Source organism: Meles meles, chromosome 1, assembly GCF_922984935.1.
Source record: "Meles meles chromosome 1, mMelMel3.1 paternal haplotype, whole genome shotgun sequence".
Lineage (NCBI taxonomy): Eukaryota > Metazoa > Chordata > Mammalia > Carnivora > Mustelidae > Meles > Meles meles.
This window is the reverse complement of record NC_060066.1, coordinates 154,791,853-154,815,451: the sequence shown is the minus strand read 5'-3', so window position 1 is coordinate 154,815,451 and position 23,599 is coordinate 154,791,853. Positions and strand designations below refer to the sequence as shown.

General features: G+C 34.8%; 2 protein-coding genes across 3 annotated transcripts in view; one reads left to right on the top strand and one right to left on the bottom strand.

Annotated features, from left to right (window-relative positions):
• The window catches only part of LRRIQ3 (leucine rich repeats and IQ motif containing 3), a 222,657-nt gene extending 218,035 nt beyond the window's left edge, over window positions 1–4,622 (bottom strand). Inside the window, exon 1 of the mRNA XM_045979656.1 lies at window positions 4,571–4,622. The gene's annotated coding sequence lies outside the window, so the exon portion shown is untranslated. The remainder of the gene's footprint in view (window positions 1–4,570) is intronic.
• A 207-nt stretch (window positions 4,623–4,829) lies between these two features.
• Window positions 4,830–12,716, top strand: FPGT (fucose-1-phosphate guanylyltransferase). 2 transcript variants are annotated; one of them, XM_046006857.1, is made up of 4 exons: window positions 4,830–4,956; window positions 6,242–6,409; window positions 7,593–7,685; window positions 9,468–12,716. In XM_046006857.1, exons 1-4 carry the CDS (start codon window positions 4,875–4,877, stop codon window positions 10,916–10,918), a joined length of 1,794 nt encoding a protein of 597 aa, XP_045862813.1. In that variant the 5' UTR covers window positions 4,830–4,874; the 3' UTR covers window positions 10,919–12,716. The 2 variants fall into 2 exon arrangements, with proteins under 2 accessions (XP_045862813.1, XP_045862823.1); XM_046006867.1 differs by having other exon boundaries at window positions 10,285–10,451.
• Window positions 12,717–23,599: the final 10,883 nt, after the last annotated feature.

Here is a 23,599-nt window from a genome sequence, read left to right as displayed (position 1 = left end):
TCATGTGCATTGATAGCCCAGATAGGAAGACTCACTACCAAGATGTCAGTTCCTTCCAACTTGATCTATAAATTCAGTGCAATGCCATTCAAAATCTCAGCAAATTATTTTATCAATACCAACAAACTGATTTTAAAGTTTATATAAGAGGCAAAAATCCATAATATCTAACACACTATTGAAGAAGAACAAAGTTGGAGGAATGCCACTATCAGATTTTAAGACTTACCATAAAGATATAGTTGTCAAGACAATGTCGTGTTGTCAAAACAATGGATAGACCAATAGAACAGAACAGAGTCCAGAAACAGACAGAAATACAGCCAACTGATCTTTGACAAAGAAGCAAAGATAATACAAAGGAGCTAAGATAGACTTTTTTTTTTTTTTTAAGATTTTATTTATTTACTTGACAGAAAGAGATCACCAGTAGGCAGAGAGGCAGGCAGAGAGAGAGAGGGAAGCAGGCCCCCTGCTGAGCAGAGAGCCGGATGTGGGGCTCGATCCCAGGACCCTGAGATCATGACCCGAGCCAAAGGCAGCGGCTTAACCCACTGAGCCACCCAGGCGCCCCGCTAAGATAGACTTTTAACCAATGGTGTTAAAACAATTGGACATCCAATTGCAAAACAAACTAACAAAAACACGACTCTAGACACAGACTTTACACTTTCAGAAAAATTAATTCAAATTGGATCTATGATCCAAATGTAAAACACAAAACCTTAAAACTCATAGAAAATAACCTAGAAGAAAATCAAGGTGACCCTAGGTATAATAATAAAAAATCATAACCCATGAAAGAAATATTTCATAACCTATACTTCATTAAAATTAAAGACATATAATTTTCAAAGTAATATCAAATGAATGAGAAAACAAGCCACAGACTGGGAGAAAATATTACAAAAGACACATTTGAAAAAAGACTTTTATCCAAAATATACAAAGAACACTTAAAAATAAATAATATGGAAATGAACCAGATTAAAAAATGGGCCAAAGATCTTAACAGACACTTCACCAAAGAAAATAGATAGATGGCACATGAAAACAACAATGAGCTCTCATTACACACCTATTAGAATGACTAAAATCCTGAACATGGACACTACCAACTGCTAGGAAGGATGTGGAGCAACAGAAACTATCATTCATTGTTGATAAGAATGCAAAATAGTACAGCAAGTGTGGAAGATGGTTTGGCTATATCTTATAAAACTATATTCTTATCATAAGATCCAGTAATTGCACTCCTTGGTATTTATCCGAAGGAGTTGAATACTTATTTTTACAGAACAACCTGCACATGGATGTTCATAACAACTTTACTCATAATTATTAAAATTTGGGAGCAACCTAGATGTCCTTCAGTAGGTGAATGGATAAAGTGTGGTACATCCAGGCATGAACTATTACTCAGCACGAAAAAGAAATTGGTATCAAGCCATAAAAAGACATGGTGTACCTAAAATGCATATTACTAAGTGGAAGAGACCAATCTAAAAAAGCTACATAGTAAAGGATTCTACTATATGATATAATAGAAAAGGCAGAAATGTGGAGATAGTAAAAAGATCAGTGGTTGCAGAGTTCATGTGGTGAATGAATAGGCAGGACACAAAAAAATTTTAGGCAGTGAAATTCTGAATATTATTAAAGAGGGATACATGTCATCTTGCTTTGTCCAAACTCACTGAATATACAACACCAAGATTGAAATGAAAGGTAAACTATGGACTTTGGGTAATTATGAAGTGTCAAGGTAGGTTCATCAACCATAATAAATGTACCACTTTAGCATGGGATATTGATGGGGTAGGCTATGTAGCTGCAAGTATATGTGGGGATATATTGGAAATCTCTGTACCTTCCTCTAATTTTCTTGTGACCCTAAAACTACTCTAAAAAGTCAAATCTTAAAAAAAAAATACAAAGAGAGGCCAGCAAATAGAAGTTAGGGGGAAAAAGTTGTCTTTGGCTCTCCAGAAGGGTCAGAAGTTGTGAGGGTTCCTTCAACAAGGGAAATAAAAGCTAAAGAAATAAGCTGAGAACAGCTAGCTGGCTAAATAAATTCAAATGAAGGGAACAATAAAAAAAAAGATTTTTTTTTTTTTTTGGCTTACACTACATGTCAGAAAGGGTAGGAGGAGGAATAGTAGTTGAACAGAGAGATAAAGCACAAGAAATGGAAAGATTAGAGCCTTGGCATGTACTGATCAAGCCATGCACCATAAGCATCATAGTCCATGATCTAGGACCTTCTTCATTTGGCTTCAGTGTCTTCTTGTCTTCTTCAGTGTCTTCTTGTGAAGAAGGAAAAAAAAAAAAGTGTTTGGAAACAAATTTAATGTGCTTCTCTACAACTTACACACAACAGTCATAGTTATATCTATAGTAATAAAAGTAACCTTTCATTAACTATAAACAAGCACAGGCATCTTATTGGGGTAGTGGTTGAACAATTTAGTAAACTTACTAAAAATCATTTAATTGTTCACTTACAACAGGTTTGTTATGGTACATAAATTATGCCTCAGTAAAGTTCTTTTAAAAATCTATTCTCACTTTTCTTTATGGTACTTTTTCAGATACTCTCTACTATCCTCCCATAGAAAAAAAGCCCAGGGGTGCCTGGGTGGCTCAGTGGGTTAAAGCCTCCGCCTTTGGCTCAGGTCATGATCCCAGGGTCCTGGAATCGAGCCCCACATCGGGCTCTCTCCTCAGCAGAGAGCCTGCTTCCTCCTCTCTCTCTGCCTGCCTCTCTACCTACTTGTGCTGTCTGTCAAATAAATAAATAATATCTTTTAAAAATTAAAAAAAAAAGAAAAAAAGCCCAAATGCCTCTACAGAATATCATTTTCAACTTATTTATAGCTCAGATTGTCTGATGTTCCTTTTGAAATGTGGAATCCATGATTAAATACATCATTTCCATCGTGTTTTACTTATACAGAATTAATGATTTTACTACTTAGCTGTGTTGATATATTTTTTTCTGGTTACTGTAGCTTATGACTATTTAGCAACCATATCACACTGTTTGATTATATTAAACATAAACTTAAATCCTTAGACTTTTTTACCCTCACATAATTTTTCTTCCACTCACATAATATTCAATATTTTTTTCATTTTTAATAGACATACATCTGTATATTCCACATGTCTATAACCAAATTCTGGACTCTCCCTACTATTCCACCAACATTCTCGATCCATCGTCTTTCCCATCTCAGTTGATGGCCATTCTATCCTTCAGGTGGTCAGTCTTGATTTCTCTCATTATCTAGCATTCCATACCCATGCCATTAGCAAATTGTATTGACTGTGCCTTCAAAAATATGTCCAGAATCTAGTCAATTTCTCAGCATCCCCACTGATACTATCATAGCTAAGTCTCCACCAACTCTGTTATTGCCCCCACCCTCCACTATAGTCTACTTTCACACTTCTGAGCGATCTTTTTAGACACAAGGCAAGTCACATCAAAACTCTGCAATGGCTTTGTTTCACCCAGGACAAAAAAACAAAATCCTTTCTTTAGGTTTTTGTCACCTCTCTGACCTGTATCGCTCACTCCCTTTTGTTCTCACCTCACTCAAAGCCTTCTGTATTTTCTAAATGTTCTCAGTGTTTTGTTTTTATTAACAACAACAACAGCAACAAAAATAAACCGTTTAAACGATGGAACTATGAAAGGGTTTGTTTTTTTTTTACCCAAATGATTTCTCTTTAAGTACAAAATTGAATGCAAAGCCAAGTCTTTAGGAAAAACAAACGAACAAAAAACCTAAGTTAAATTCATGGCAAGACCTTGTAGAGCCCTGAATGCCTGCCTATGGCATTGATGAAAAGTTTAGTGAAGACAGATTTCTAAAATAAATCAAAATGCATGGTGTGGTAGGTGATTTCTGAGGTTGGGATTGAAAAATTATGTTTAAGTCTTCTCTACTACTGATTGTGAGGCCTTCACTAAGTCATTATTCTGATTCATAATTTTCTTCTATGTAAAGATGAAGAGATTAACCTGTAAAACTCATTATAAACTTGTGCTTTACAAGATAAAGACTTATAGCCAGTAAAAATACATCTAATAGGTCTGACTTATTCCCAGTAATGTCATTTAAAGTTCTTGATCAGTCTGCATATACAAAAGAATGCCAGTAAATACACCTAATACCACAAATCTTAAGGGACTGGCCCCAGATTGAATTATATACAATTTATAAAAGCCTATGAAGTGAACTCAAAACTTAGCGGTGGAGAGGCTCACTTACTAAGAACTGCAGGGGCAAAGAAACCACAAACCTAAGGTTCCTGAACAGAATACAGATTTTGAATGTTCAGACTATATATCTGGACTTGGGCTTGGAGCAAATGTCTTCGGATGACGACACGGTGGGAGGAATTAACTGTCAAGAGGTCTTTGGGAACTGTTCCTGGCTGAAACAAACCGCGAGTTAGAAAAGTTAGAACCACTTTTCGAGAGAGCTGGAAGGTAAATTGTGGTTTTGTCTTCTTAACGGGTCGGTTCTAGCAATTTTATCGCCCGACCCGAACCACTCACCAGGTCAACTGGGCTGCAAGGCCTTATGAGTTATGAGACCCGGCACAGTCCGTCAAATCGCTAGGTGTTCATGTCTTCCGGAGATGGTTGCTAGGGAAACGACGCCAGACTCTGGACTCTGTCCCGCAAGGTTTTCTCGGGGCGGGCCAGAGCTTCGGGGGCGTGGTTACGTGCGTGACGCACGTAAAGGGCGGGACAGAGGAGAAACCGGACCTATGAACGGGTTACATTCGGTTGCGCATGCGTGCTGTGCCAGGCGGCAGAGAATTGGAAGGCTTCTGGTGGTTTCGGGGAAGGTGTTGCTATGGCTGCTGCGCTTGCACCCCTGGGCGTAACTCTCCGAGAAGCCACCCAGCGAAAATTGAGGAGGTTTTCAGAGCTGAGAGGTAGCAAAGAGGGAACCCCAACTATTCCCGGCAGTGGACAGGGAGGGTGCCTTACCTACCGGGAAATTTGCTGGACCGTCACTTCCTGTCTGCTTCTCACCTTGGGGCTTAGGATGCAGGCCCAGCTGTAGCTAACACCCTTCTTGATTTTTTTTTCTTTAATTCTGCCACTGCCTTTTCCTTACGTTATGTTGTTACTTTATTTCTTTGACTTTATTCCTAGTAACATATATATATCAAAATAAGAGAGAGGGAAGAAGAAAGAAAATATTAATCTGATTAGTGAAACTATAAATCCAAGTTATGCATTTGGTTAGCTCATTAACAAAAGTTATTTAAAATAAATCTAAATGATCTAAAGCACAGTGTTTTGATCAATACATATCTGATTTTGGCATTCTACAGTCCCCTTACTTCCTTCACCAATTCGTTCCATGCTGTGAATGCAAACTGAGTAAAAAACAGAACAAGACACAGAGGAATTATAGGTTAAAAATCTAAAAGGGAAAGTTTGTATCAAAAAATAAATAAAGCTGTTTTATTTGTTATTCTTTGTACAACTATAATAAAATCATATTTTTTATGAAGTTACTGCATTAAAAATACAGGAAATAATACTTGGAAGACAGTAAGATGTTCAGGACTGTTAGGTTTGGACAAATCCTGTCTGTTAACTAATAAGAATCCTTATCATTCTTGTGTACCAATAAAGAAGAGCTTCCAACTGTATACCAAAAAGTCAGTCTTTTTTTAATGAGTTCATCAGGGAGTTGGGAACTTTTCTGTTATCCAGAATTTTAGGTCATACTTCAAAGCCTTCGTAAACTTATATGGCTCAACTTAAGGACCTAAATTTATAAATAGCAACATTGGAGGAATGGATCTTTGGGTTGAATTGTACTTCGCCAATAAATGGTCCTGATATATGAAAATTGATTTTCACAGCTGGAGATTCATTTATTCTTTTTGTCTCTTGTTATTTAAGAATCGTAGTAAATTTTAGCAAGGTGAAAGTACTTCTCTTAAGAAACCTAACAACTTTCAGAATATTAAATAAGTGAGCTGTAAACCATAAAAGGAGCAAGTAATCTAAGAGAAAAAAAAATCAAAATTTGTGAACAATCTTCAGTAGAACTAGTTTGAATTATCCTACCTAGCCACTGATTATTCTCTAATTCTGAGAAGATAGGTTTATGAAGATAATCTTTTTTTTTTTCTTTCCAAAGAGGTAAACCTATAGCAGCTAGAGATTTCTAATACTTATTCCCTTGCTTCTTCCACATAGGCAAACCTGTGGCAGCTGGAGAATTCTGGGACATTGTTGCAATAACAGCAGCTGATGAAAAACAGGAGCTTGCTTATAAGAAACAGCTCTCAGAAAAGCTGAAAAAAAAGGAGCTACCCGTTGGAGTTCAATATCATGTTTTTGTCGATCCTGCTGGAGTCAAAATCGGTACTCTCTCTATGATCAGATTTAAATTATAGGTTCTAGGCATAATGATCACTGAAGAAAAGCTTTCCTATGGCTCAAGTTTATGAGCTCTGTATCTTTCTTCCTATTGTCTTTCCAAACTTTAAAAATTTAATGTAAATTTGTAATTTTTTAAGAAAGATTAAAGGCATAGCAGTTGTTCTTACACATTGTGACTTACCATGAAAAACTCACAGAATGTTACTTAAAAGAGAATTTTATTAATGTTAATAAGTTTACTTAGGTGGTGAATATTCTTTTGGACTTTATTGTTAGGACTCTTAAGGTCCCTCCCAACTCCATAGTTCAGAAATTTACATGAAGATTGCAAATCAGGGGAAAAAAAATAAAGACACACACATACTTAGCCTCTTGGAACCATGATGCAGAAAGCAAAAGAGCACAGTCTAATGGCCCAAGTATCACAGATACTTACTTTAAAAACCCAGTTTAAGTCAGCCTTGCCTTTGACCTTCCACTGCAAATAAAAATACTTACTATTTTTCTGGGGGCCATTTTCTTTGTGATATTCAAAGCTGAAGCCTCTTGATACCACACAGGGTATCTATATCTGACATTGGCATTGTTTTAATTAACCTATGTTAATCCTCATAATGGTGCAGTCAGTACTTTTATGGTTCCTATCATATAGATGAGAATCTGAGGCAGAGAGAGTTAAATAACTTTCCCAAGGTAACTAGTAAGTATAGTTACATTTAAAATATTTTAAGAACACCAGGTTCTAAGAAACTTTTTAGAAAGGAAATCTATCTTAAATATTTGGTTTTGTCTTGTGGAATAATTATTTTAATGAGTTTTTTAGTTTATAATTTCAAATGAACATGTATACTTACTGTCTTTTTGTGTTGCAGATTATCTAATATATTACTTCTTTATTTTCATTACTGTTTTCAGGAGATTTCAGTGCTCAGCATTTATTACCAAGTGCTAATCTCTGGATTTCATGGCTAATAATTTATCTATTTAAATACTGTGAAATGTGTGTTTAATGTGACTCTTTTGCCCATACCTTTGCTCTCTGGCTAGTTAATTGCTAGCCAAAGGCCCTATCCTCAAACTTAAAACATCTAACTTTTTACTATAATTACAAATTTTCAGTAAGTTTCTATGAAATGAATTGTGCTTTTTAACTTTTATTTTTAAGGAAATGGAGGATCCACACTTTGTGCCCTTCGATGTTTGGAAAAGCTATATGGCAATAAATGGAATTCTTTTACCATCCTATTAATTCATTCTGGTAAAGTTACACATTTTCTTTTTCACTAATTGACATTTTACCTTTGATATTTTAGAGACTTTTTTCTACCTTGCAAATACTTCTCCTTTTTAAAAAATTTTTTCTTTGAAGTTACTGTGCTTTGAAAACATATTTCGTGTTTTTCTAGACATTTTAAAGTTGTAAACAACGTTTTTTCACAAATGTATCTTTATAGACCACATATATCATCAGCTTTTCATGGATATTGTTTTTAGTATGTATATAGAAAATTATTTTCCTAAAATAGAACTCATCAAAATGTGAACATCTCTTGATAATGCTTTAAAGGGGATTATTATTGTAGGGGAGAGGCTGGCTTAGCACTGTGATTACCAGACTTTTGCCAAAACCTTCTACCATACATTTGTATCTGATTATTGGTGGCAAAAGTCTACTATCCTTAAAAGAGTTTGAAAACAAAAGAAAGGGTGGTGACAAAACATGGAGAGGACAAGAAAGTATGTAAGAGGGAAAATCACACACAAAAGAGGACATTTTAGAGCAGGAAAGTGGGAAAGAAATAATCTCAGGAGAATAGTTTTCTTAATTCAATAAACTTAGTTGTATGAAAATTTTGGTTATATGCAAACCTCTGTTATTTTTCTGTATGTACTGGAGCTGATGAAAATGTTATTATAGACTGGCACCAGTTTAGGGACAGGTATTTTAGAGCCACTTATCTACATGGCTTTCAAAGCACTTTATTTCTTATGATTCATATACAGAACAATGATTTTTTGTAAAGATGGTATCAAGTAAAGCATCCAAGTTCTGATATTAAGACTAACTTTAAAAAAGTAGAAAAATTCAACTTTATAGCTTATTCCAGAACCAATATTATTTATTACCAACTTAGTAAAATCTAAGTTAGACACTAGAAAATACATAGTTGGACAAAGGTTAATCATACAATGCTAAACTTAAGTATTGGCTAGTCTTTGGAAAAGGGGAAAAGTAGAAAGTATTTGCTCTCATTTGTTGAACAACATATCGCGTGCCAAGTGTTTTACATAAAACACAATAAAGCAAATATTCTACATTTGCTGATTTGGAGTAAATCCAAAGATGGAACAATTAAAAAGTGGTGAACCAGAGTTTGAACCGGTTTTTGTCTCTCTACTATCTAATGCGTCTCCTCAATATAATTAGTTACATAAAAATGATGTAAGGTATTTAATGTACTTAAGAGAACATGCTTTTCAAGGAATTAAAGTCATAAGACTCAGATTGAAAAAGCCTGTTTAAATTAAAAACAAGTGTAAATTTTAAATGCTTTTAAGTAAATGTACCTTTACTTTCTTTAAATGTATGTAATAATTTGAGGAAAAACACTGCATCTGGAAATTGAATTGGTATTTTTTTTGTGTGACTTTTACCCCCTCTATGAAGTGGATTCTTAGTATAGGAGTTCAAACATTGTTGCGATTTCAACTTATCATGTAAAATATGGATATAAGATCATTTTTTAGCCCATGGTTCTCTTTACTAGTTGCACAATTGATTCAAAACAATTCAAAGCCTCTAAAATATAATATAATAGAATTCTTTCCTAATCTCACATTGCATTATATCAAATCACTACAGGAGAATTGGCTTGAATTTGTAACCTAGAATTTACTATTCTTTCCTGAGCTACCGTACTGTATTATATATATTAAATATTTTTAGAGATATTTGGTTATAACTGATCCCCCTGGGTTTTTAAAATCTTAAGCGACTTATAAACATTTTAAAATAGTTATTTTGTTTAATTTTATATAGGTGGTTACAGCCAACGCCTTCCAAATGCAAGTGCTCTGGGCAAAATTTTCACTGCATTACCTTTTGGTAACCCCATATTTCAGATGTTGGAATTAAAACTAGCCATGTACATTGATTTCCCCTCGCATATGAATCCTGGGATTCTGGTTACCTGTGCAGATGATATTGAACTTTATAGTATCGGAGAATATGAGTTTATTAGATTTGACAAACCTGGCTTTACTGCTTTAGCTCATCCTTCTAGTTTGACTGTTGGTACCACACATGGAGTATTTGTCTTAGAACCTTTTGATGAATTAGAAAATAGAGACCTTGAATACAGGTCTTGCCATCGTTTCCTTCATAAGCCCAGCATAGAAAAGATGCATCAATTTGATGCTGTATATAGACCGGGAAATATTTCTCAACAGGACTTTGCTAGGGGTGATACTCTGTCTCTTAAGTTAGGCTCTGAGTATGTCTACACGGACAGCTTGTTTTATATGGATCATAAATCAGCAAAAAAGTTACTCGCTTTTTATGAGAAAATAGGCACATTGAACTGTGAAATAGATGCCTATGGAGACTTTCTGCAAGCTTTGGGACCTGGAGCAACTGTGGAGTACACCAGAAACACAGCAAATGTCACTAAAGAAGAAGCAGAGTTGATAGACATTAGGCAGAAAATATTTCATCTTCTTAAAGGAACCTCATTAAATGTTATTGTTCTTAATAACTCCAAATTTTATCACATTGGAACAACTGAAGAATATTTATTTCATTTTACTTCAGATAGCAGTTTGAAGTCAGAGCTTGGCTTACAGTCCATAGCTTTTAGCACCTTTTCTGCAATACTGGAAAGTTCTGGTAATACATCCTGTATCATTCAAAGTATACTGGATTCAAGATGTTCTGTGGCAACTGGCTCAGTTGTGGAGTATTCCAGATTGGGGCCTGATGTTTCAGTTGGGGAAAACTGCATTATTAGTGGTTGCCATATCATAACAGCAGCTGTTCTGCCTGCACATTCTTTTGTGTGTTCCTTAAGCTTGAAGATGAATGGACACTTAAAGTATTCAACGATGGCATTTGGAGTACAAGACAACTTGAAAAAGAATGTTAAAACATTGTCAGATATAAAGTTACTTCAATTCTTTGGAGTCTGTTTCCTGTCATGCTTAGATATTTGGAATCTGAAAGTTACAGAGGAACTATTCTCTGGAAACAAGACATGTTTGAGTTTGTGGAATGCTCGTATTTTCCCAGTTTGTTCTTCTTTAAGTGATTCAGTTACAATATCCCTAAAAATGTTAAATGCTATACAGAAAAAATCAGCATTCAGCCTGAATAACTATGAACTGTTGTCCATTGAAGAAATGCTTGTCTACAAAGATGTAGAAGACATGATAACTTATAGGGAGCAAATTTTTCTAGAAATTACTTTAAATACAAAAAAAAACAGTCTGATTTAGAAACATCTTAAATATCCTACGCTTCGGCATTCTTGATTGAGCAAGACTACAAATAGAAGAGTTTTCTGTAGACTTTTATTTTTTCATTGAAGTGAATCAATGCAAATTATATTAACAATTACTGTAACATAATAACACAAAAATATGAATTCTCCATTTTTGATAAAAGAATATTTCCAAGGCTGTAAGCTCAGAAAAGGGATTTTTTTTTAATGTTTAGCACTATTTTAATTTTCTTTTTTATTAAAGGTGGATTTGTGGAGCATAGCTGTGCTCATATAGTACTATAGTAGTTTTAAGTAATTTTCTAAACATACCTTTAGAGTTTTTCCATCTTCCTTTTGGGCTTTGGTTTCAGTACAGTTCTAAGTGTTTATTGGCATCTCTGTCTTTGAGCATAGTAGTCCTATTCTGATGAACTGATAAAAGTGGCATACTATACGATCTTCAGAGCACTGTAAGAATACAGTAGAAATACATTTTTGGAAAGAAACCCATTGCTCACATATTCAGATAAAATCAATTAAAATATTGTGATTATGTAATTAATAAATAATTAGATGCAAACAGCTTTGAAATTGATGATGAAAATCTGCCTCCTTTATCGCTCTTACCGAAATTAAACTAAAAGTGTGTATGTGTTATTTTACCTTATAAATGTGGATATGTGTTTCTATATCCTTTTTTTTTTTTAAGATTTTGTTTATTTGACAGAGAGAGAGATAGCAAGAGGTGAAACACAAGCATGGGAAGTGGGAGAGAGAGAAGCAGGTTTCCCACTGAGCCGGGCCGAGGTTGTATCCCAGGATCCTGGGATCATGACCTGAGCCAGAAGGCAGAGACTTGATGACTGAGCCACCCAGGCATGTGTTTCTATATCTCAAAAATTTTCCCTCAAGTTCCATCCATACAAAAGCATATACATGTACAAAACAAATATCTGTGTGGGGAAGGTGGTAGGAATAATTGGGATTCATTAATAATCGTATAAGTTCATTTTGGACATTAACTTATTAATTAATTAATTAATTATAATTATTAAATAATAATTAATTATTAATCCCTTTACTAGAACTGTTAAATTACCAGATGGACTGATTTTACTCTCTATTTCATATTTTTTGTCCTTGTACTGAGGACAAGGTACTGAGGTACTGAGAAGTAATAATTAGTACTGATGGTACTGAGAAGTAATAATTGACCAAAGGTAGGCAGCAGGAAGGAGCCTGAAGAAGAGAATTACAGATGATAAACAGCTCCAAGAAACTAAAAATTGGCTGGAATCTCAAATTATATGTTCCTATTTTGTTATAAGCATGCATGTGAAATGTCCTTATGTCAAAGTGTAATAATAATTAGAGGAAAAGTTTGTCAGTTTTGTGTTTTAACATGAGTAAATTGAAATAAGAGCTAGTCTGTGGTACTTTGATTTATATATTAACATGTCAATATAAAAATACTTGATATGGCTTGCCTACAACCTTCAATTAGTCTATTATGTGTTTTGTTTTGTTGTTTTGCGTTTTGGGTTTTTTTTTTTCCTTTTAAGGTTCTTTCCAAGGAAAAACTAAAGTGCTCGCTTCGGCAGCACATATACCAAGGAAAAACTAAAGATATAGCCATGGTTTAGCATTGACTGATTTACTTGCAGAGCTTTCAGAAGATACTATTTGTCTATCATTGAGTGAATGTTTAATACTGTATTTCAACTAAGTGCCATTGATTATTAAGAGTTACCATTATTTTGTGTTCCACTAAAAAGAAAAAAAGCTACCAATAAAATATGGCACAATGCTTTCTTTCAGAATCAAACTCTTCTGAAAACACTTTTCAACTCAGGAGTTGTTGATATCCATGTGTTTCTACCCAGTACCATCTTCTGTGTTATCAAAGATATTGGTAAAGCTATATGTCCTAAGAGTGCCATCACTACACTGCTGTCTGCATTGACTCAAAACTGTCAACACCAGATACCTGTTGTATAAGTTTTGATGTTGATGGTTTACTATTTAGCAAAATTCAGTTTCATTTTTGCCTTAGTGTAATCACATGCCTCTACAAGATAGTTGGCTTCTATTCAAAGTCAATGGAAGATTTCTGACAAATTGGTGGTCACTGTTTTATTAATCATCATTCTGCACAATGTATGGATTCTAGTTGCTCTGAAATGTTATCAGTTCCAAAGAATTTGGCATTTTCTCTTGCCTTAAGATGCATTACTTGGGGTAGTAACAAACATGTTCATGAGCAGTGTATCTAACTCAACCAAGGTGACAGTCCCATGCATATATAAGTAAAATGTTGGGCATTTCCTCTTGATTTATCACTTTTATTTCATAAAATAACAGGCTTTAAATTCCATATACTATCAAGTTTTATAGAGGATGGCTCTTATTTATAACTAAATATAGGCCATAAACTTATTGCTCAGTTAATAATGAACAGTGATCAAGGAATGCATGGAGGGAAAAAAAATCCAACATTTTGGTATTAATCTACCTCAGGCATTTTTTTCTACAACTAAGCAAAACAGAATAAAGCATGTTATCATCGTATACTACGTTGAAGTAAAGTTTCAAATATCTAAATGATATGCTGAAAATCACAATAATTTGATATTATTAATCTAGAATTAATTCCCATAGTCTGTGATGATCATTCATCTTCTGAGGCTAAGCAACATCCCTATTTATGTTAAGATTACGAAATTCAGCATAGAGCTGAAATCAAAATGCCTGCTGCAAAATGTATGAGTGACTGTCACAGACAGCTAGTAATTGTATTATTACACACAATCAGGGATGGTATTTTTTTTTAATTTTTTTATTTGTTTATTTACAGCATAATAGTGTTCATTGTTTTGGCATCACACCCGGTGCTCCATGCAGTACGTGCCCTCCCTATTACCCACCACCTGGTTTCTCAACCTCCCACCCCCCCCCCCCCGCCCCTTCAAAACCCTCTGGTTGTTTTTCAGAGTCCATAGTCTCTCATGGTTCATCTCCCCTTCCAGTTTCCCTCAACTCCCTCTCCTCTCCATCTCCCCATGTCCTCCATGTTATTTGTTATGCTCCACAAATAAGTGAGACCATATGATACTTGACTCTCTCTGCTTGACTTATTTCGCTCAGCATAATCTCTTCCAGTCCCATCCATGTTGCTACAAAAGTTGGGTATTCATCCTTTCTGATGGAAGCATAATACTCCATTGTGTATATGTACCACATCTTCCTTATCCATTCATCCGTTGAAGGGCATCTTGGTTCTTTCCACAGTTTGGCGACCGTAGCCATTGCTGCAATAAACATTGGGGTACAAATGGCCCTTCTTTTCACTACATCTGTATCTTTGGGGTAAATACCCAGCAGTGCAATTGCAGGGTCATAGGGAAGCTCTATTCTTAATTTCTTCAGGAATCTCCACACTGCTCTCAGGGATGGTATTTTACATGCACTGTGATGTCCTTTGGATTTGAGATCTAGAGGCCCAGAATTGAGGCACTTTGATGTAGTCTAGGAGAATCAAAATGGAAAGAAAAAGCTTTAAAAATATTTTTAATTTGCTCAAAACTCTGTAAAGGATTTCAAATACTTTCTGTGTTGTTTATCTAAATAAATTTTTAGCTATATCAAGAACTAAATTACCCAAAAAAGACCTTTTTAAATTTACTTGAAAGTTACCTTTTCTAAATTCACTTAGTATAAAAGAAAAAATTGAAGTAACTTAGCTGCCTCATTTAACTTAAATCTTTTGTGCCTATAAAATTTTGTTTAAATAATTTCTATTAAGGTTGAAGAACATAACTTTTACTGTTTATACTTAGTAAAATTGCATTAATTCCTGTACTGAACTTTAATAAAGATTATTACACATTCTCCTTCCCTCCAATACCACTGTGCTAACCTTTATATAGCATACTGGTGTTACATAATCTCAATTGTTTAAATTTACAGAAATTTCTAACTTTTTTTTTTTTTAAATAAGGGACAAAACATGAGTCTCATCTGAGAGAGAATTAGTTCCTTCCTTAGCAGAGCTATCTACCTGAGCCACAGTAAGCCAAACTTGGCACATCACTCAACTTGCCAGTGAGCTGTGGTCTAGGAGAATACAATTTTGGGTCAGGTTGAAAATTTAAATAAAAAATCTGAAAAACAAGTGCCTGGGTGGCTCAGTTGGTTGTGTCTGATTCTTGGTTTAAGCTTGGGTCATGATCTCAGAGCTCTGAAATCAAGCCCCGTCTCGGGCTCCAGGCTCAGCACAGAATCTGCTTGAGATTCTTCCCCTCCTTCCCCCTCTGCTGCTCCCCCTGCTCATGCTCTTTCTTACATAAATAAAATCTTAGAAAAAAAATCTGGAAAACAGTATGGTAGTTCCTCAAAAATATAAAAATAGAACTACCTTACAATCCAGCAATTATACTACTAAGAATACACCCAAAGGATACAAAAATACTAGTGAAAAGGGATACATGCACCCCAGTGTTTATAGCAGAGTTGTCTACAATAGTCAAACTATGGAAATAGCCCAAGTATCCATCACTGATGAATGGATAAAAAAGATGTGTGTATATATATATATATGTATGTGTCTGTGTGTGTATATATATATGCGCACACACACATACATATGTATATGTATGTATATGTATGTATTTATACATATATATGTATAAGTATGTATACATGTGTGTGTGTATACACACACACATATAGTGGAATATTACTCAACCATAAAAAATAATCATGCAGTTTGCAATGATATGGATGGAGCTAGAGAGTATGCCGAGCAAAATAAGAGAAAGATACCATATGATTACACTCATCTGTGGAATTTAAGAAATAAAACAAGCATCGGGGAAAAATGAGGCAAACCAGGAAATGGACTCTTAACTATAGAGAACAAACTGATGGTTATCAGTGTGGAGGTGGGTGAGAGGATGGATTAAATAGATGATGGGGATTAAGGAGTGCATTTATTGGAATGAGCACAGGGTATTGTATGGAAGTGTTTAATAACTAAATTGTACACTGAAATTAATATACTGTATGTTAGCTAATGAATTTAAACTAAAACTTTTTAAAAAATCAATTAAAAATGGGCAGAGAGTGTGAATAGACAGTTTCTTTGCTTCTTTCCTTCAGCCTCAGGGGCAAGCTTCAAGTTTGGTACTCATCTAGTGGCCCACCAAGTTACTCTCAAGGAATGTGAGTTGTAGATGCCATCTTGGCACTCCCTACCTCCCTTGCTCCAGCTCACCAGTATCTCACAGAGGAGAGCTTATACACTTGTTTGAATCCTCAGTTTTGTTTCTCCTGCCCAAGGGACACCTCCAGACTGCCTGGCTCTTTTTGCCAGTGGGGTTTATGCTTACAGTCCCTTAGGACTATATATTTGCATAGTATTAAGAGCTGCGGCCTAAGGGTCTGGCTTCTAATCAGCCCAGATCTTGGCATTGAGATTCTCCCCTTTGAAACACTGACAGATTTAGCATATCCTTAAGTACTAGGTGTTATTAAAAATATAATAGCTACTTGGACAAGCATAAAGGGTTGAGAGAAAACAAAGAGCTGGGGCACAGTTGAACAACATGCATCATCTCCTATATTAGGCCTCTTCTTTAAGACAGGTGTTTTTTTCATTGGCTGTATAGAAACCAACACAGTCAAGCAAAATGAAGAAACAGAAATGTGTTTCAAATGAAAGAACAATATAGAACATAAGTGGGGAAAATAATGAAACAAAGATGAGTGACTTACCAGATAAAGAGTTCAAAATAACAGTCATAAAAATAGTTTGCTCACTGAAATAAAGGGAAGAATGTGTGAACACAGTAAAAGTTCAACAAAGAGATGAAAGTATAAGAAAGTACCAAACAGAAGTCACAGAGCTGAAGAATAAAATACCTGAACTGAAAAAAAATGCACTAGAAGGGTTCAGTAACAGACTAAATGAAGCAGAAAAAACAATCAGTTAACTGAAAATGCAATAGAACACAATCAAAGCAATAACAAAAAGAATGGAGAAAAAAAAAAAGATAAATTAAGGGACTTACAAAACAGTACCAAATGAACTAACATTCACTTCATAGGGCTCCCAGAAGGAAAAGGGAAAGAGGCAGAAATCTTATTTGAAGAAATAATGGTTGAAAATTTTCCTAAGCTGAAGAAAGAAACAGACATCCAGATCTGGGAAGCCTAGAGTGTTCCAAATAAGATGAACCAAAAGAGACCCCACCAAGATATATTATAATTAAAATGTCAAAAGTTAAAGATGAGAGAATTTGAAAACCAGCAAAAGAAAAATAATTTTTTACATAGGAACTCCCATAAGACCATAAGAACTTTACAGGCCAGAAGGGGTGGCACAATATATTTAAAGTGTGAAAAGAAAAAAAAAATTCCAATCAAGAATGCTCTACCCAGCAATTAGCACTCAGAATTGAAGGAGAAATAAAGAGTTTTCTAGATGAGCGAAAACTAAAGGAGTTCATCGCCATTAAACTGGTCTTACAAGAAATGGTTAAGGGACTTTTTTAAGCTGAAAAGGGTACTAATTAGTAACAAAAATACATATGAAAGAATAAATTTCACTGGAAAGGTAAAGATATAGTAAAGATAGGGGATTAATCATTTATAAAGCTAGTCTGAAGCTTAAACGACAAAAGTAGTAAAAATAACTGTGATATCACACCATAAGATGAAGGATAAAAATCATATGATTATCTCAGGAGACCTAGAGAAAGCTTTTGACAAAATTCAACATCCCTTCTTAATAAAATCTCAAGATTTAAGGATAGTGGCTGAGGTAATTAGGGAATGTACCTGAACGTAATAGAGCCCATATATGACCAAAACTAACATCATACTCAATGGTAAGCAGCTGAAAGCTTTTCCTCTATGATCAGGAACAGAACAAATATGTCCCCTCTTACCACTTTTTTTTTTTAATATTTTATTTATTTGACAGAGAGAAATTACAACTAGGCAGAGAAGCAAGCAGAGAGAGAGGAAGAAGCAGGCTCCCTGCGGAGCAGAAAGCCCGACTCGGGGCTTGATCCCAGGACCCTGGGATCATGACCTGAGCCGAAGGCAGAGGCTTTAACCCACTGAGCCACCCAGGTGCCCCCCATTACCACTTTTATTTACCATAGTATTGGAAGTCCTAGGAAGAGCATTAGGCAAAAAAGAAAAGAAATAAAAAGCATACAAATTGGAATGGAAGAAGTAAAACTGCCACCATTTATAGAGGACACAATACTATATATGGAAATTCTCAAAAGCTGCAGAAAAAAAAAAAAATATATATATATATATATTAGAACTAATAAATGAATTTGTGAAGTTACAGGATACAAAATTAATATACAAAAAAAAATTGGTGTTTCTACACATTGATAACAAACTTTCAGAAGAGGAATTAAGAAAATGATCCCATTTACAATTGCATCAAAAAGAACAAGATACCTAGGAATAAATTTAACCAAGGAGTTGAAAGTTCTGTATATTGAAAACCAAAAGACATTGGTAAACAAAATTGAACCCATAAATAAGTGAAAAGCTGTCCTGTGCCTATGAATTACAAGAATTAACATTGTTAAATACCCATACTATCCACGGCAATCTATATATTCAGTGCAATCCCTCTCAAAAATTTTTATATGCAACTTTTATATATACATGACAAACAATCCCAAAATTTGTATAGAACTACAGAGGACCCCAAACAGCTAATAGCAATCTGGAGATAGAACAAAGCTGGAGGCATCATGCTTCCTGACTTCAAACTGTATACAAAACTGTGGTAATCAAAAGAGTATAGTATCGGCATAAAAGCAAATACATAGATCAATGCAACTGAACAGAGAGCCCAGAAATATATCCATGCATATATGGTCAATTAATTTAAGATGAAGGAGCCAATAAGATACAACAGGGAAAGAATAGTCTCTTCAATAAATGGTGTTGGGAAAACTGGACCATTATATTACTTTGTACATTCAAACTAACTCAAAATGGATTAAAGAATTGAACATAAGGCCTAAAACCATAAAAATCCTAGAAAACATAAGCATTAAACTCCTTGACATAGGTCTTGGTGATGATTTTTTTAATGTGACACCTAACGTAAAAGCAACAGAATAAAAAATAAGTGGAACTACATTAAAATATAAAGACAAAGAAAACTCTCAACAATGTGAAATGACAGCCTACTAAATGGCAGAAAATATTTGCAAATTGTATATTTAATAAGGTGCTTATATCCAAAATATATAAAACATCCCTTCAGGTTTTTGAAGATTTTTAATTTTTTTTAACTAATTTGTACATCCAATGTGGGGCTTGAACTCACAACCCATTTGATCAAGAATCATATGATCGGGGTGCCTGGGTGGCTCAGTGGGTTAAAGCCTCTGCCTTTGGCTCAGGTCATGATCCAAGGGTCCTGGGATCGAGTCCCACATCAGGCTCTCCAGTCTGCAGGGAGCCTGCTTCCTCCTCTCTCTTTCTCTCTGCCTGCCTCTCTGCCTACTTGTGATCTCTGTCCGTCAAATAAATAAATAAAATCTTAAAAAAAAAAAAAAGAGTCATATGATCTACTGACTCAGCCAACCAGGTACCCTATCCAAAAATACAAAAAGAGCTCATTACAAACTCAGAAAAACAATCCAATTTAAAAATGGGAGGATCCAAATAGATATTTTCCAAAGAAGACATGCTATGGTCAACAGGTTCATGAAAAGATGCTCAAAATCACCAACAATCAATTAAATGCAAATCAAAACCACAATGCAGTATCACCTCACACCTTTTAAAATGGCTGTTATAAAAAAGACAATAACAAGTGTTGACAAGGATGTAGAAAAAAGGAACCCTTGTGCACTGTTTGTGGGAATGTCAATTGGTGAAGCCACTATGGAAAAGAGTTTGATGTTTCCTCAAAAAGTTAAAAATAGACCTATAATATGATCCAGCAATTCTACTTCTGGTTATTTATCTGAAGAAAATAAAAACACTAGCTCAAAAAGATAAAGCATCCCCATGTTTGTTGCAACATTATTTATAATAACCAAGATACAGAAACAATTTAATTGTCCATTGAGGGATGAATAAAGAAATTGTGATACATATACATAATGGAATATTATTCATCTGCAAAAAAAAAAAAAAGGAATCTTGCCTTTTGTGACAACATGGATAGACCTTGAGAGTATTATTACCTACAGAGAAAGACAAAAACTGTGATCTCACTTATATGTGGAATCTTAAAAACAGAAACAAAAACAAAAAACCTCACAGATACCAAGAACAGAAAGAAATTCATAGTTAGAAGAAATAGGATAGCGTATGGGCCAAATGGGTGAAGGGAGTCAAAAAGTACAAACTTCCAGTTATAAAATAAATAAATCATGGTGATGTAACAGATAGCATGGCAACTCTCATTAATAATAGTATATTCATATTTGAAAGTTGATAGGAAAGTTAAAAAAAGTTGATAAGAGAGTAGATCTTAAAGTTCTCATCACACACACAAAAATTCTGTATCTGTGTATGGTGACATGTTAGCTAGACTTATCATGGTGATATTTTGCAATATATACAAATATAAAATTATCTTGTTGTATACCTGAAACTAATATAATGTATGTCAGTTATACCTCAATACCAAAAATGCACCCAAAAATTGGAGTAAAAGGATAATAAAAGCTGCCAATTTTCAACCACACTGATATTTCAAGAACAGAATGTAAAGGGGAAAAATGCCTGTAAATTAGTCACTATTATCATCCACCTGTAAAGCATCTTGATTATTGACATTTGTGTCTAAAGATGTTCATCCCAAGGGCATTATTGTCCATGCAAGTAAATGATTGAAGGTAACAGACTTAATGTTTCCTTCTGGGCTGGTTGGACAAAATAGTCTCTTTTGAAGCCTCTGGCTGTAGGAATCTTGTAGGCTTCCAAAGTATAAAATTCAACCATTCATACCAAGCGATTCATCTCTGATTGCTGCAGATTGGTACAATCCATCTGCTACTGTCATTTCCCAGCTCTCTGTGCCCAAATTATATTCCTTCAATTGTGCCTAATTGTATTGCTAAAACAATCTAAACTCTAATGTCTATATTTGGGCACTGTTTTATGGTGTTACTGATTTGCTTGTTGAATCTGCAACCTCCGTAAAGGCTCTTAAAATCTTTGCTCCAACCAACAATTTGTGGTAATATGAATGATTTTTAAAATCTGTTTTTTCACCGTATCTACTCTTTTCTCTCTACAGAACATTCAGATGGTTCAAGTTAGTTTTCATTTACTACTTCATTGTAGGAGAGTATCATATTGCCCAGAAAAGAATTAAAGCATTTACATCTTGGGGCAAAAATCTTTTAAAACACCACTCTGGAAATCAAGTAAGTGTTCATTTCATTTGCAGGTTGAAAAATGTTGTACTACTCAATGAAGTTTTACATGATTGGTTTCTTTCCTATTATTTTTAGCCTTGGGGTTTGAGAAAGTAAATTATATCCACCAATATCCTGTTCTTCAGAGAAGTTTCAAATGGTTTTAATACAATCTGGAACTGGAAAACTTTTACTACACAAAGAAATAATTATGATATAACAAGTGGTCCAAGTGCAGATTTTAAATGTACAGACACATTGACAAGGTCATAAATTAACTTATAAAATTCACTGCTTATATATCACTGGGATCAATTTTTAATGAAATTTAATAAGAAAGATCATCACTCATTATAATTGGTTAAAGTTAATAGCGTTTCTAATTAACTATTATCCAGTCAAATCAAAAGCTGTCTGTGGAAGCTATTCTATGCGAAGAGGGAAGAAAGTATAGAGTTTTGGAGAAATTCTTTTTTACTTGTTACTAATATTTAAATACAATAGAAACATTTGCCATGAGTTCAGTACAGAAGGAGCAAGTTACCAAATTATCTGTGTTTCCTGTATCTGCAGTCTCTCTCCATATCTAGACTGCAAACATGCTGTAATTTCACAAACGTAAAAATAAAGAAGTAAGCAACAACAAAATAAACTTATTTTAGCCATATCATTTCATCAAGATACAGTCTATTTATTCTTTTATTCTTCTCCTATCCCCCTACCCCCCCATGTTGCTTCTCCATGTCCTCATATCAGGGAGATCATATGATAGTTGTCTTTCTACAAGATGGGATTGGGAGGGAGACAAACCATAAATGACTCTTAATCTCACAAAACAAACTGGGGGTTGCTGGGGGGAGGTGGGATTGGGAGAGGGGGAGCGGGCTATGGACATTGGGGAGGGGAGGCGAACCATAAGAGACTATGGACTCTGAAAAACAACCTGAGGGTTTTGAAGGGTCAGGGGTGGGAGGTTGGGGGAACAGGTGATGGGTGGTGGGTGATGGGGAGGGCACGTTTTGCATGGAGCACTGGGTGTTGTGCAAAAAGAATGAATACTGTTACGCTGAAAAAAAAAAAATAAATAAATAAATAAATAAATAAATAAAAAAAGATACAGTCTATTTTGTATGTTTCATTTACAGCAGTTTTGAAGTTGTCTCTACTGGCCATAATATATTCAACACTGAGTTCTAATTTTGTATACATACCTGCCTGCTGTGTCTCTTCTCCCTCACTGAAAACAATCCAGTAGGCATCTCTGTTTTTAAAGTGCTTTTGTCTTCCTCTGTCAATCCTAATGGTTTTTTCTATCTAGATAAATGTTTTTAATCATCCACCAAATTGCTCAAGGCAAAAACCTGGAAGTCATTCATGATTCCTCACATACTTTCCTTCCACCTTTCCATCTAGTTCTTCATTAAGTGAAGTCTACACATTGAAAACATAACCAAAATGCATTCACTTCTGCCAGATCTTATGAAAACTACCATCTACTATTATTACCTAGGCTAATGCAGTACAACACCTTTTTTATGTGCAATAATCAGAAACTATCATCTGATTTTTATAATTGTGCATGAAGGTGAAGTTTCAGAGAGACTGCAAAAGAAAGATATTTTAAAAGATTCACATTGAGTTTACTGGGCATTGAAAGGACAAGGAATATTATGGCCATGTCAACCTTGCTGCATTGTTTTGATCTGTATTTACATCCTATTTTGCTTTCCTAAAGATTGCTGTTCAGGGTAGCAAATCATCCTACTCCTTAACATTCTGCACTTCTTTTTCTGTGGAATTTTGCTTGGTAATAGTCTGCAAGATCTTCAGCACACACATGTAAATATATATATACACATACACATATCTTTTCCATATTTACTCTATGTAATCAGATATCAGCTGAAATTTTTCCCCCTTTAGATATAGGCAACATTAACTCAGCCTCCATTATTAGCCTCATAGTAGTCTAAAATTCTCCTAAATATCTGTGAATTTCTAGAAAGCATATATTTTCACAGTCACTTTTTTCTTTAAGCTTCCACTTCTGTTGATTTAGCTCTGTGTGGGCTTACATGTGAGTTTCTCACAATTCAACGAGTTGACTGCCTGTTTTTCACTCTTAGAGTCATTGTAAGTCTCTGACTTTCTGTCTTTTCCTATAGCTACTACTTCATCCCACTCCAGGGCGGGGGGGTCGGGGGGGAAAGCCCTTCTCACACAAGTATCTCTGAATAATAGCAGTGATGATAGTGAGAAGAAGGATGTATATTAGACCA

Bases quoted from the DNA above. Each gene is read 5' to 3' on its own strand.
- FPGT (XM_046006857.1), top strand. From the start codon at position 4,875: ATGGCTGCTGCGCTTGCACCCCTGGGCGTAACTCTCCGAGAAGCCACC. The intron at 4,957-6,241 runs GTAGCAAAGAGG...TCTTCCACATAG, and splicing joins GAGGTTTTCAGAGCTGAGAG to GCAAACCTGTGGCAGCTGGA. The intron at 7,686-9,467 runs GTAAAGTTACAC...AATTTTATATAG, and splicing joins CATCCTATTAATTCATTCTG to GTGGTTACAGCCAACGCCTT.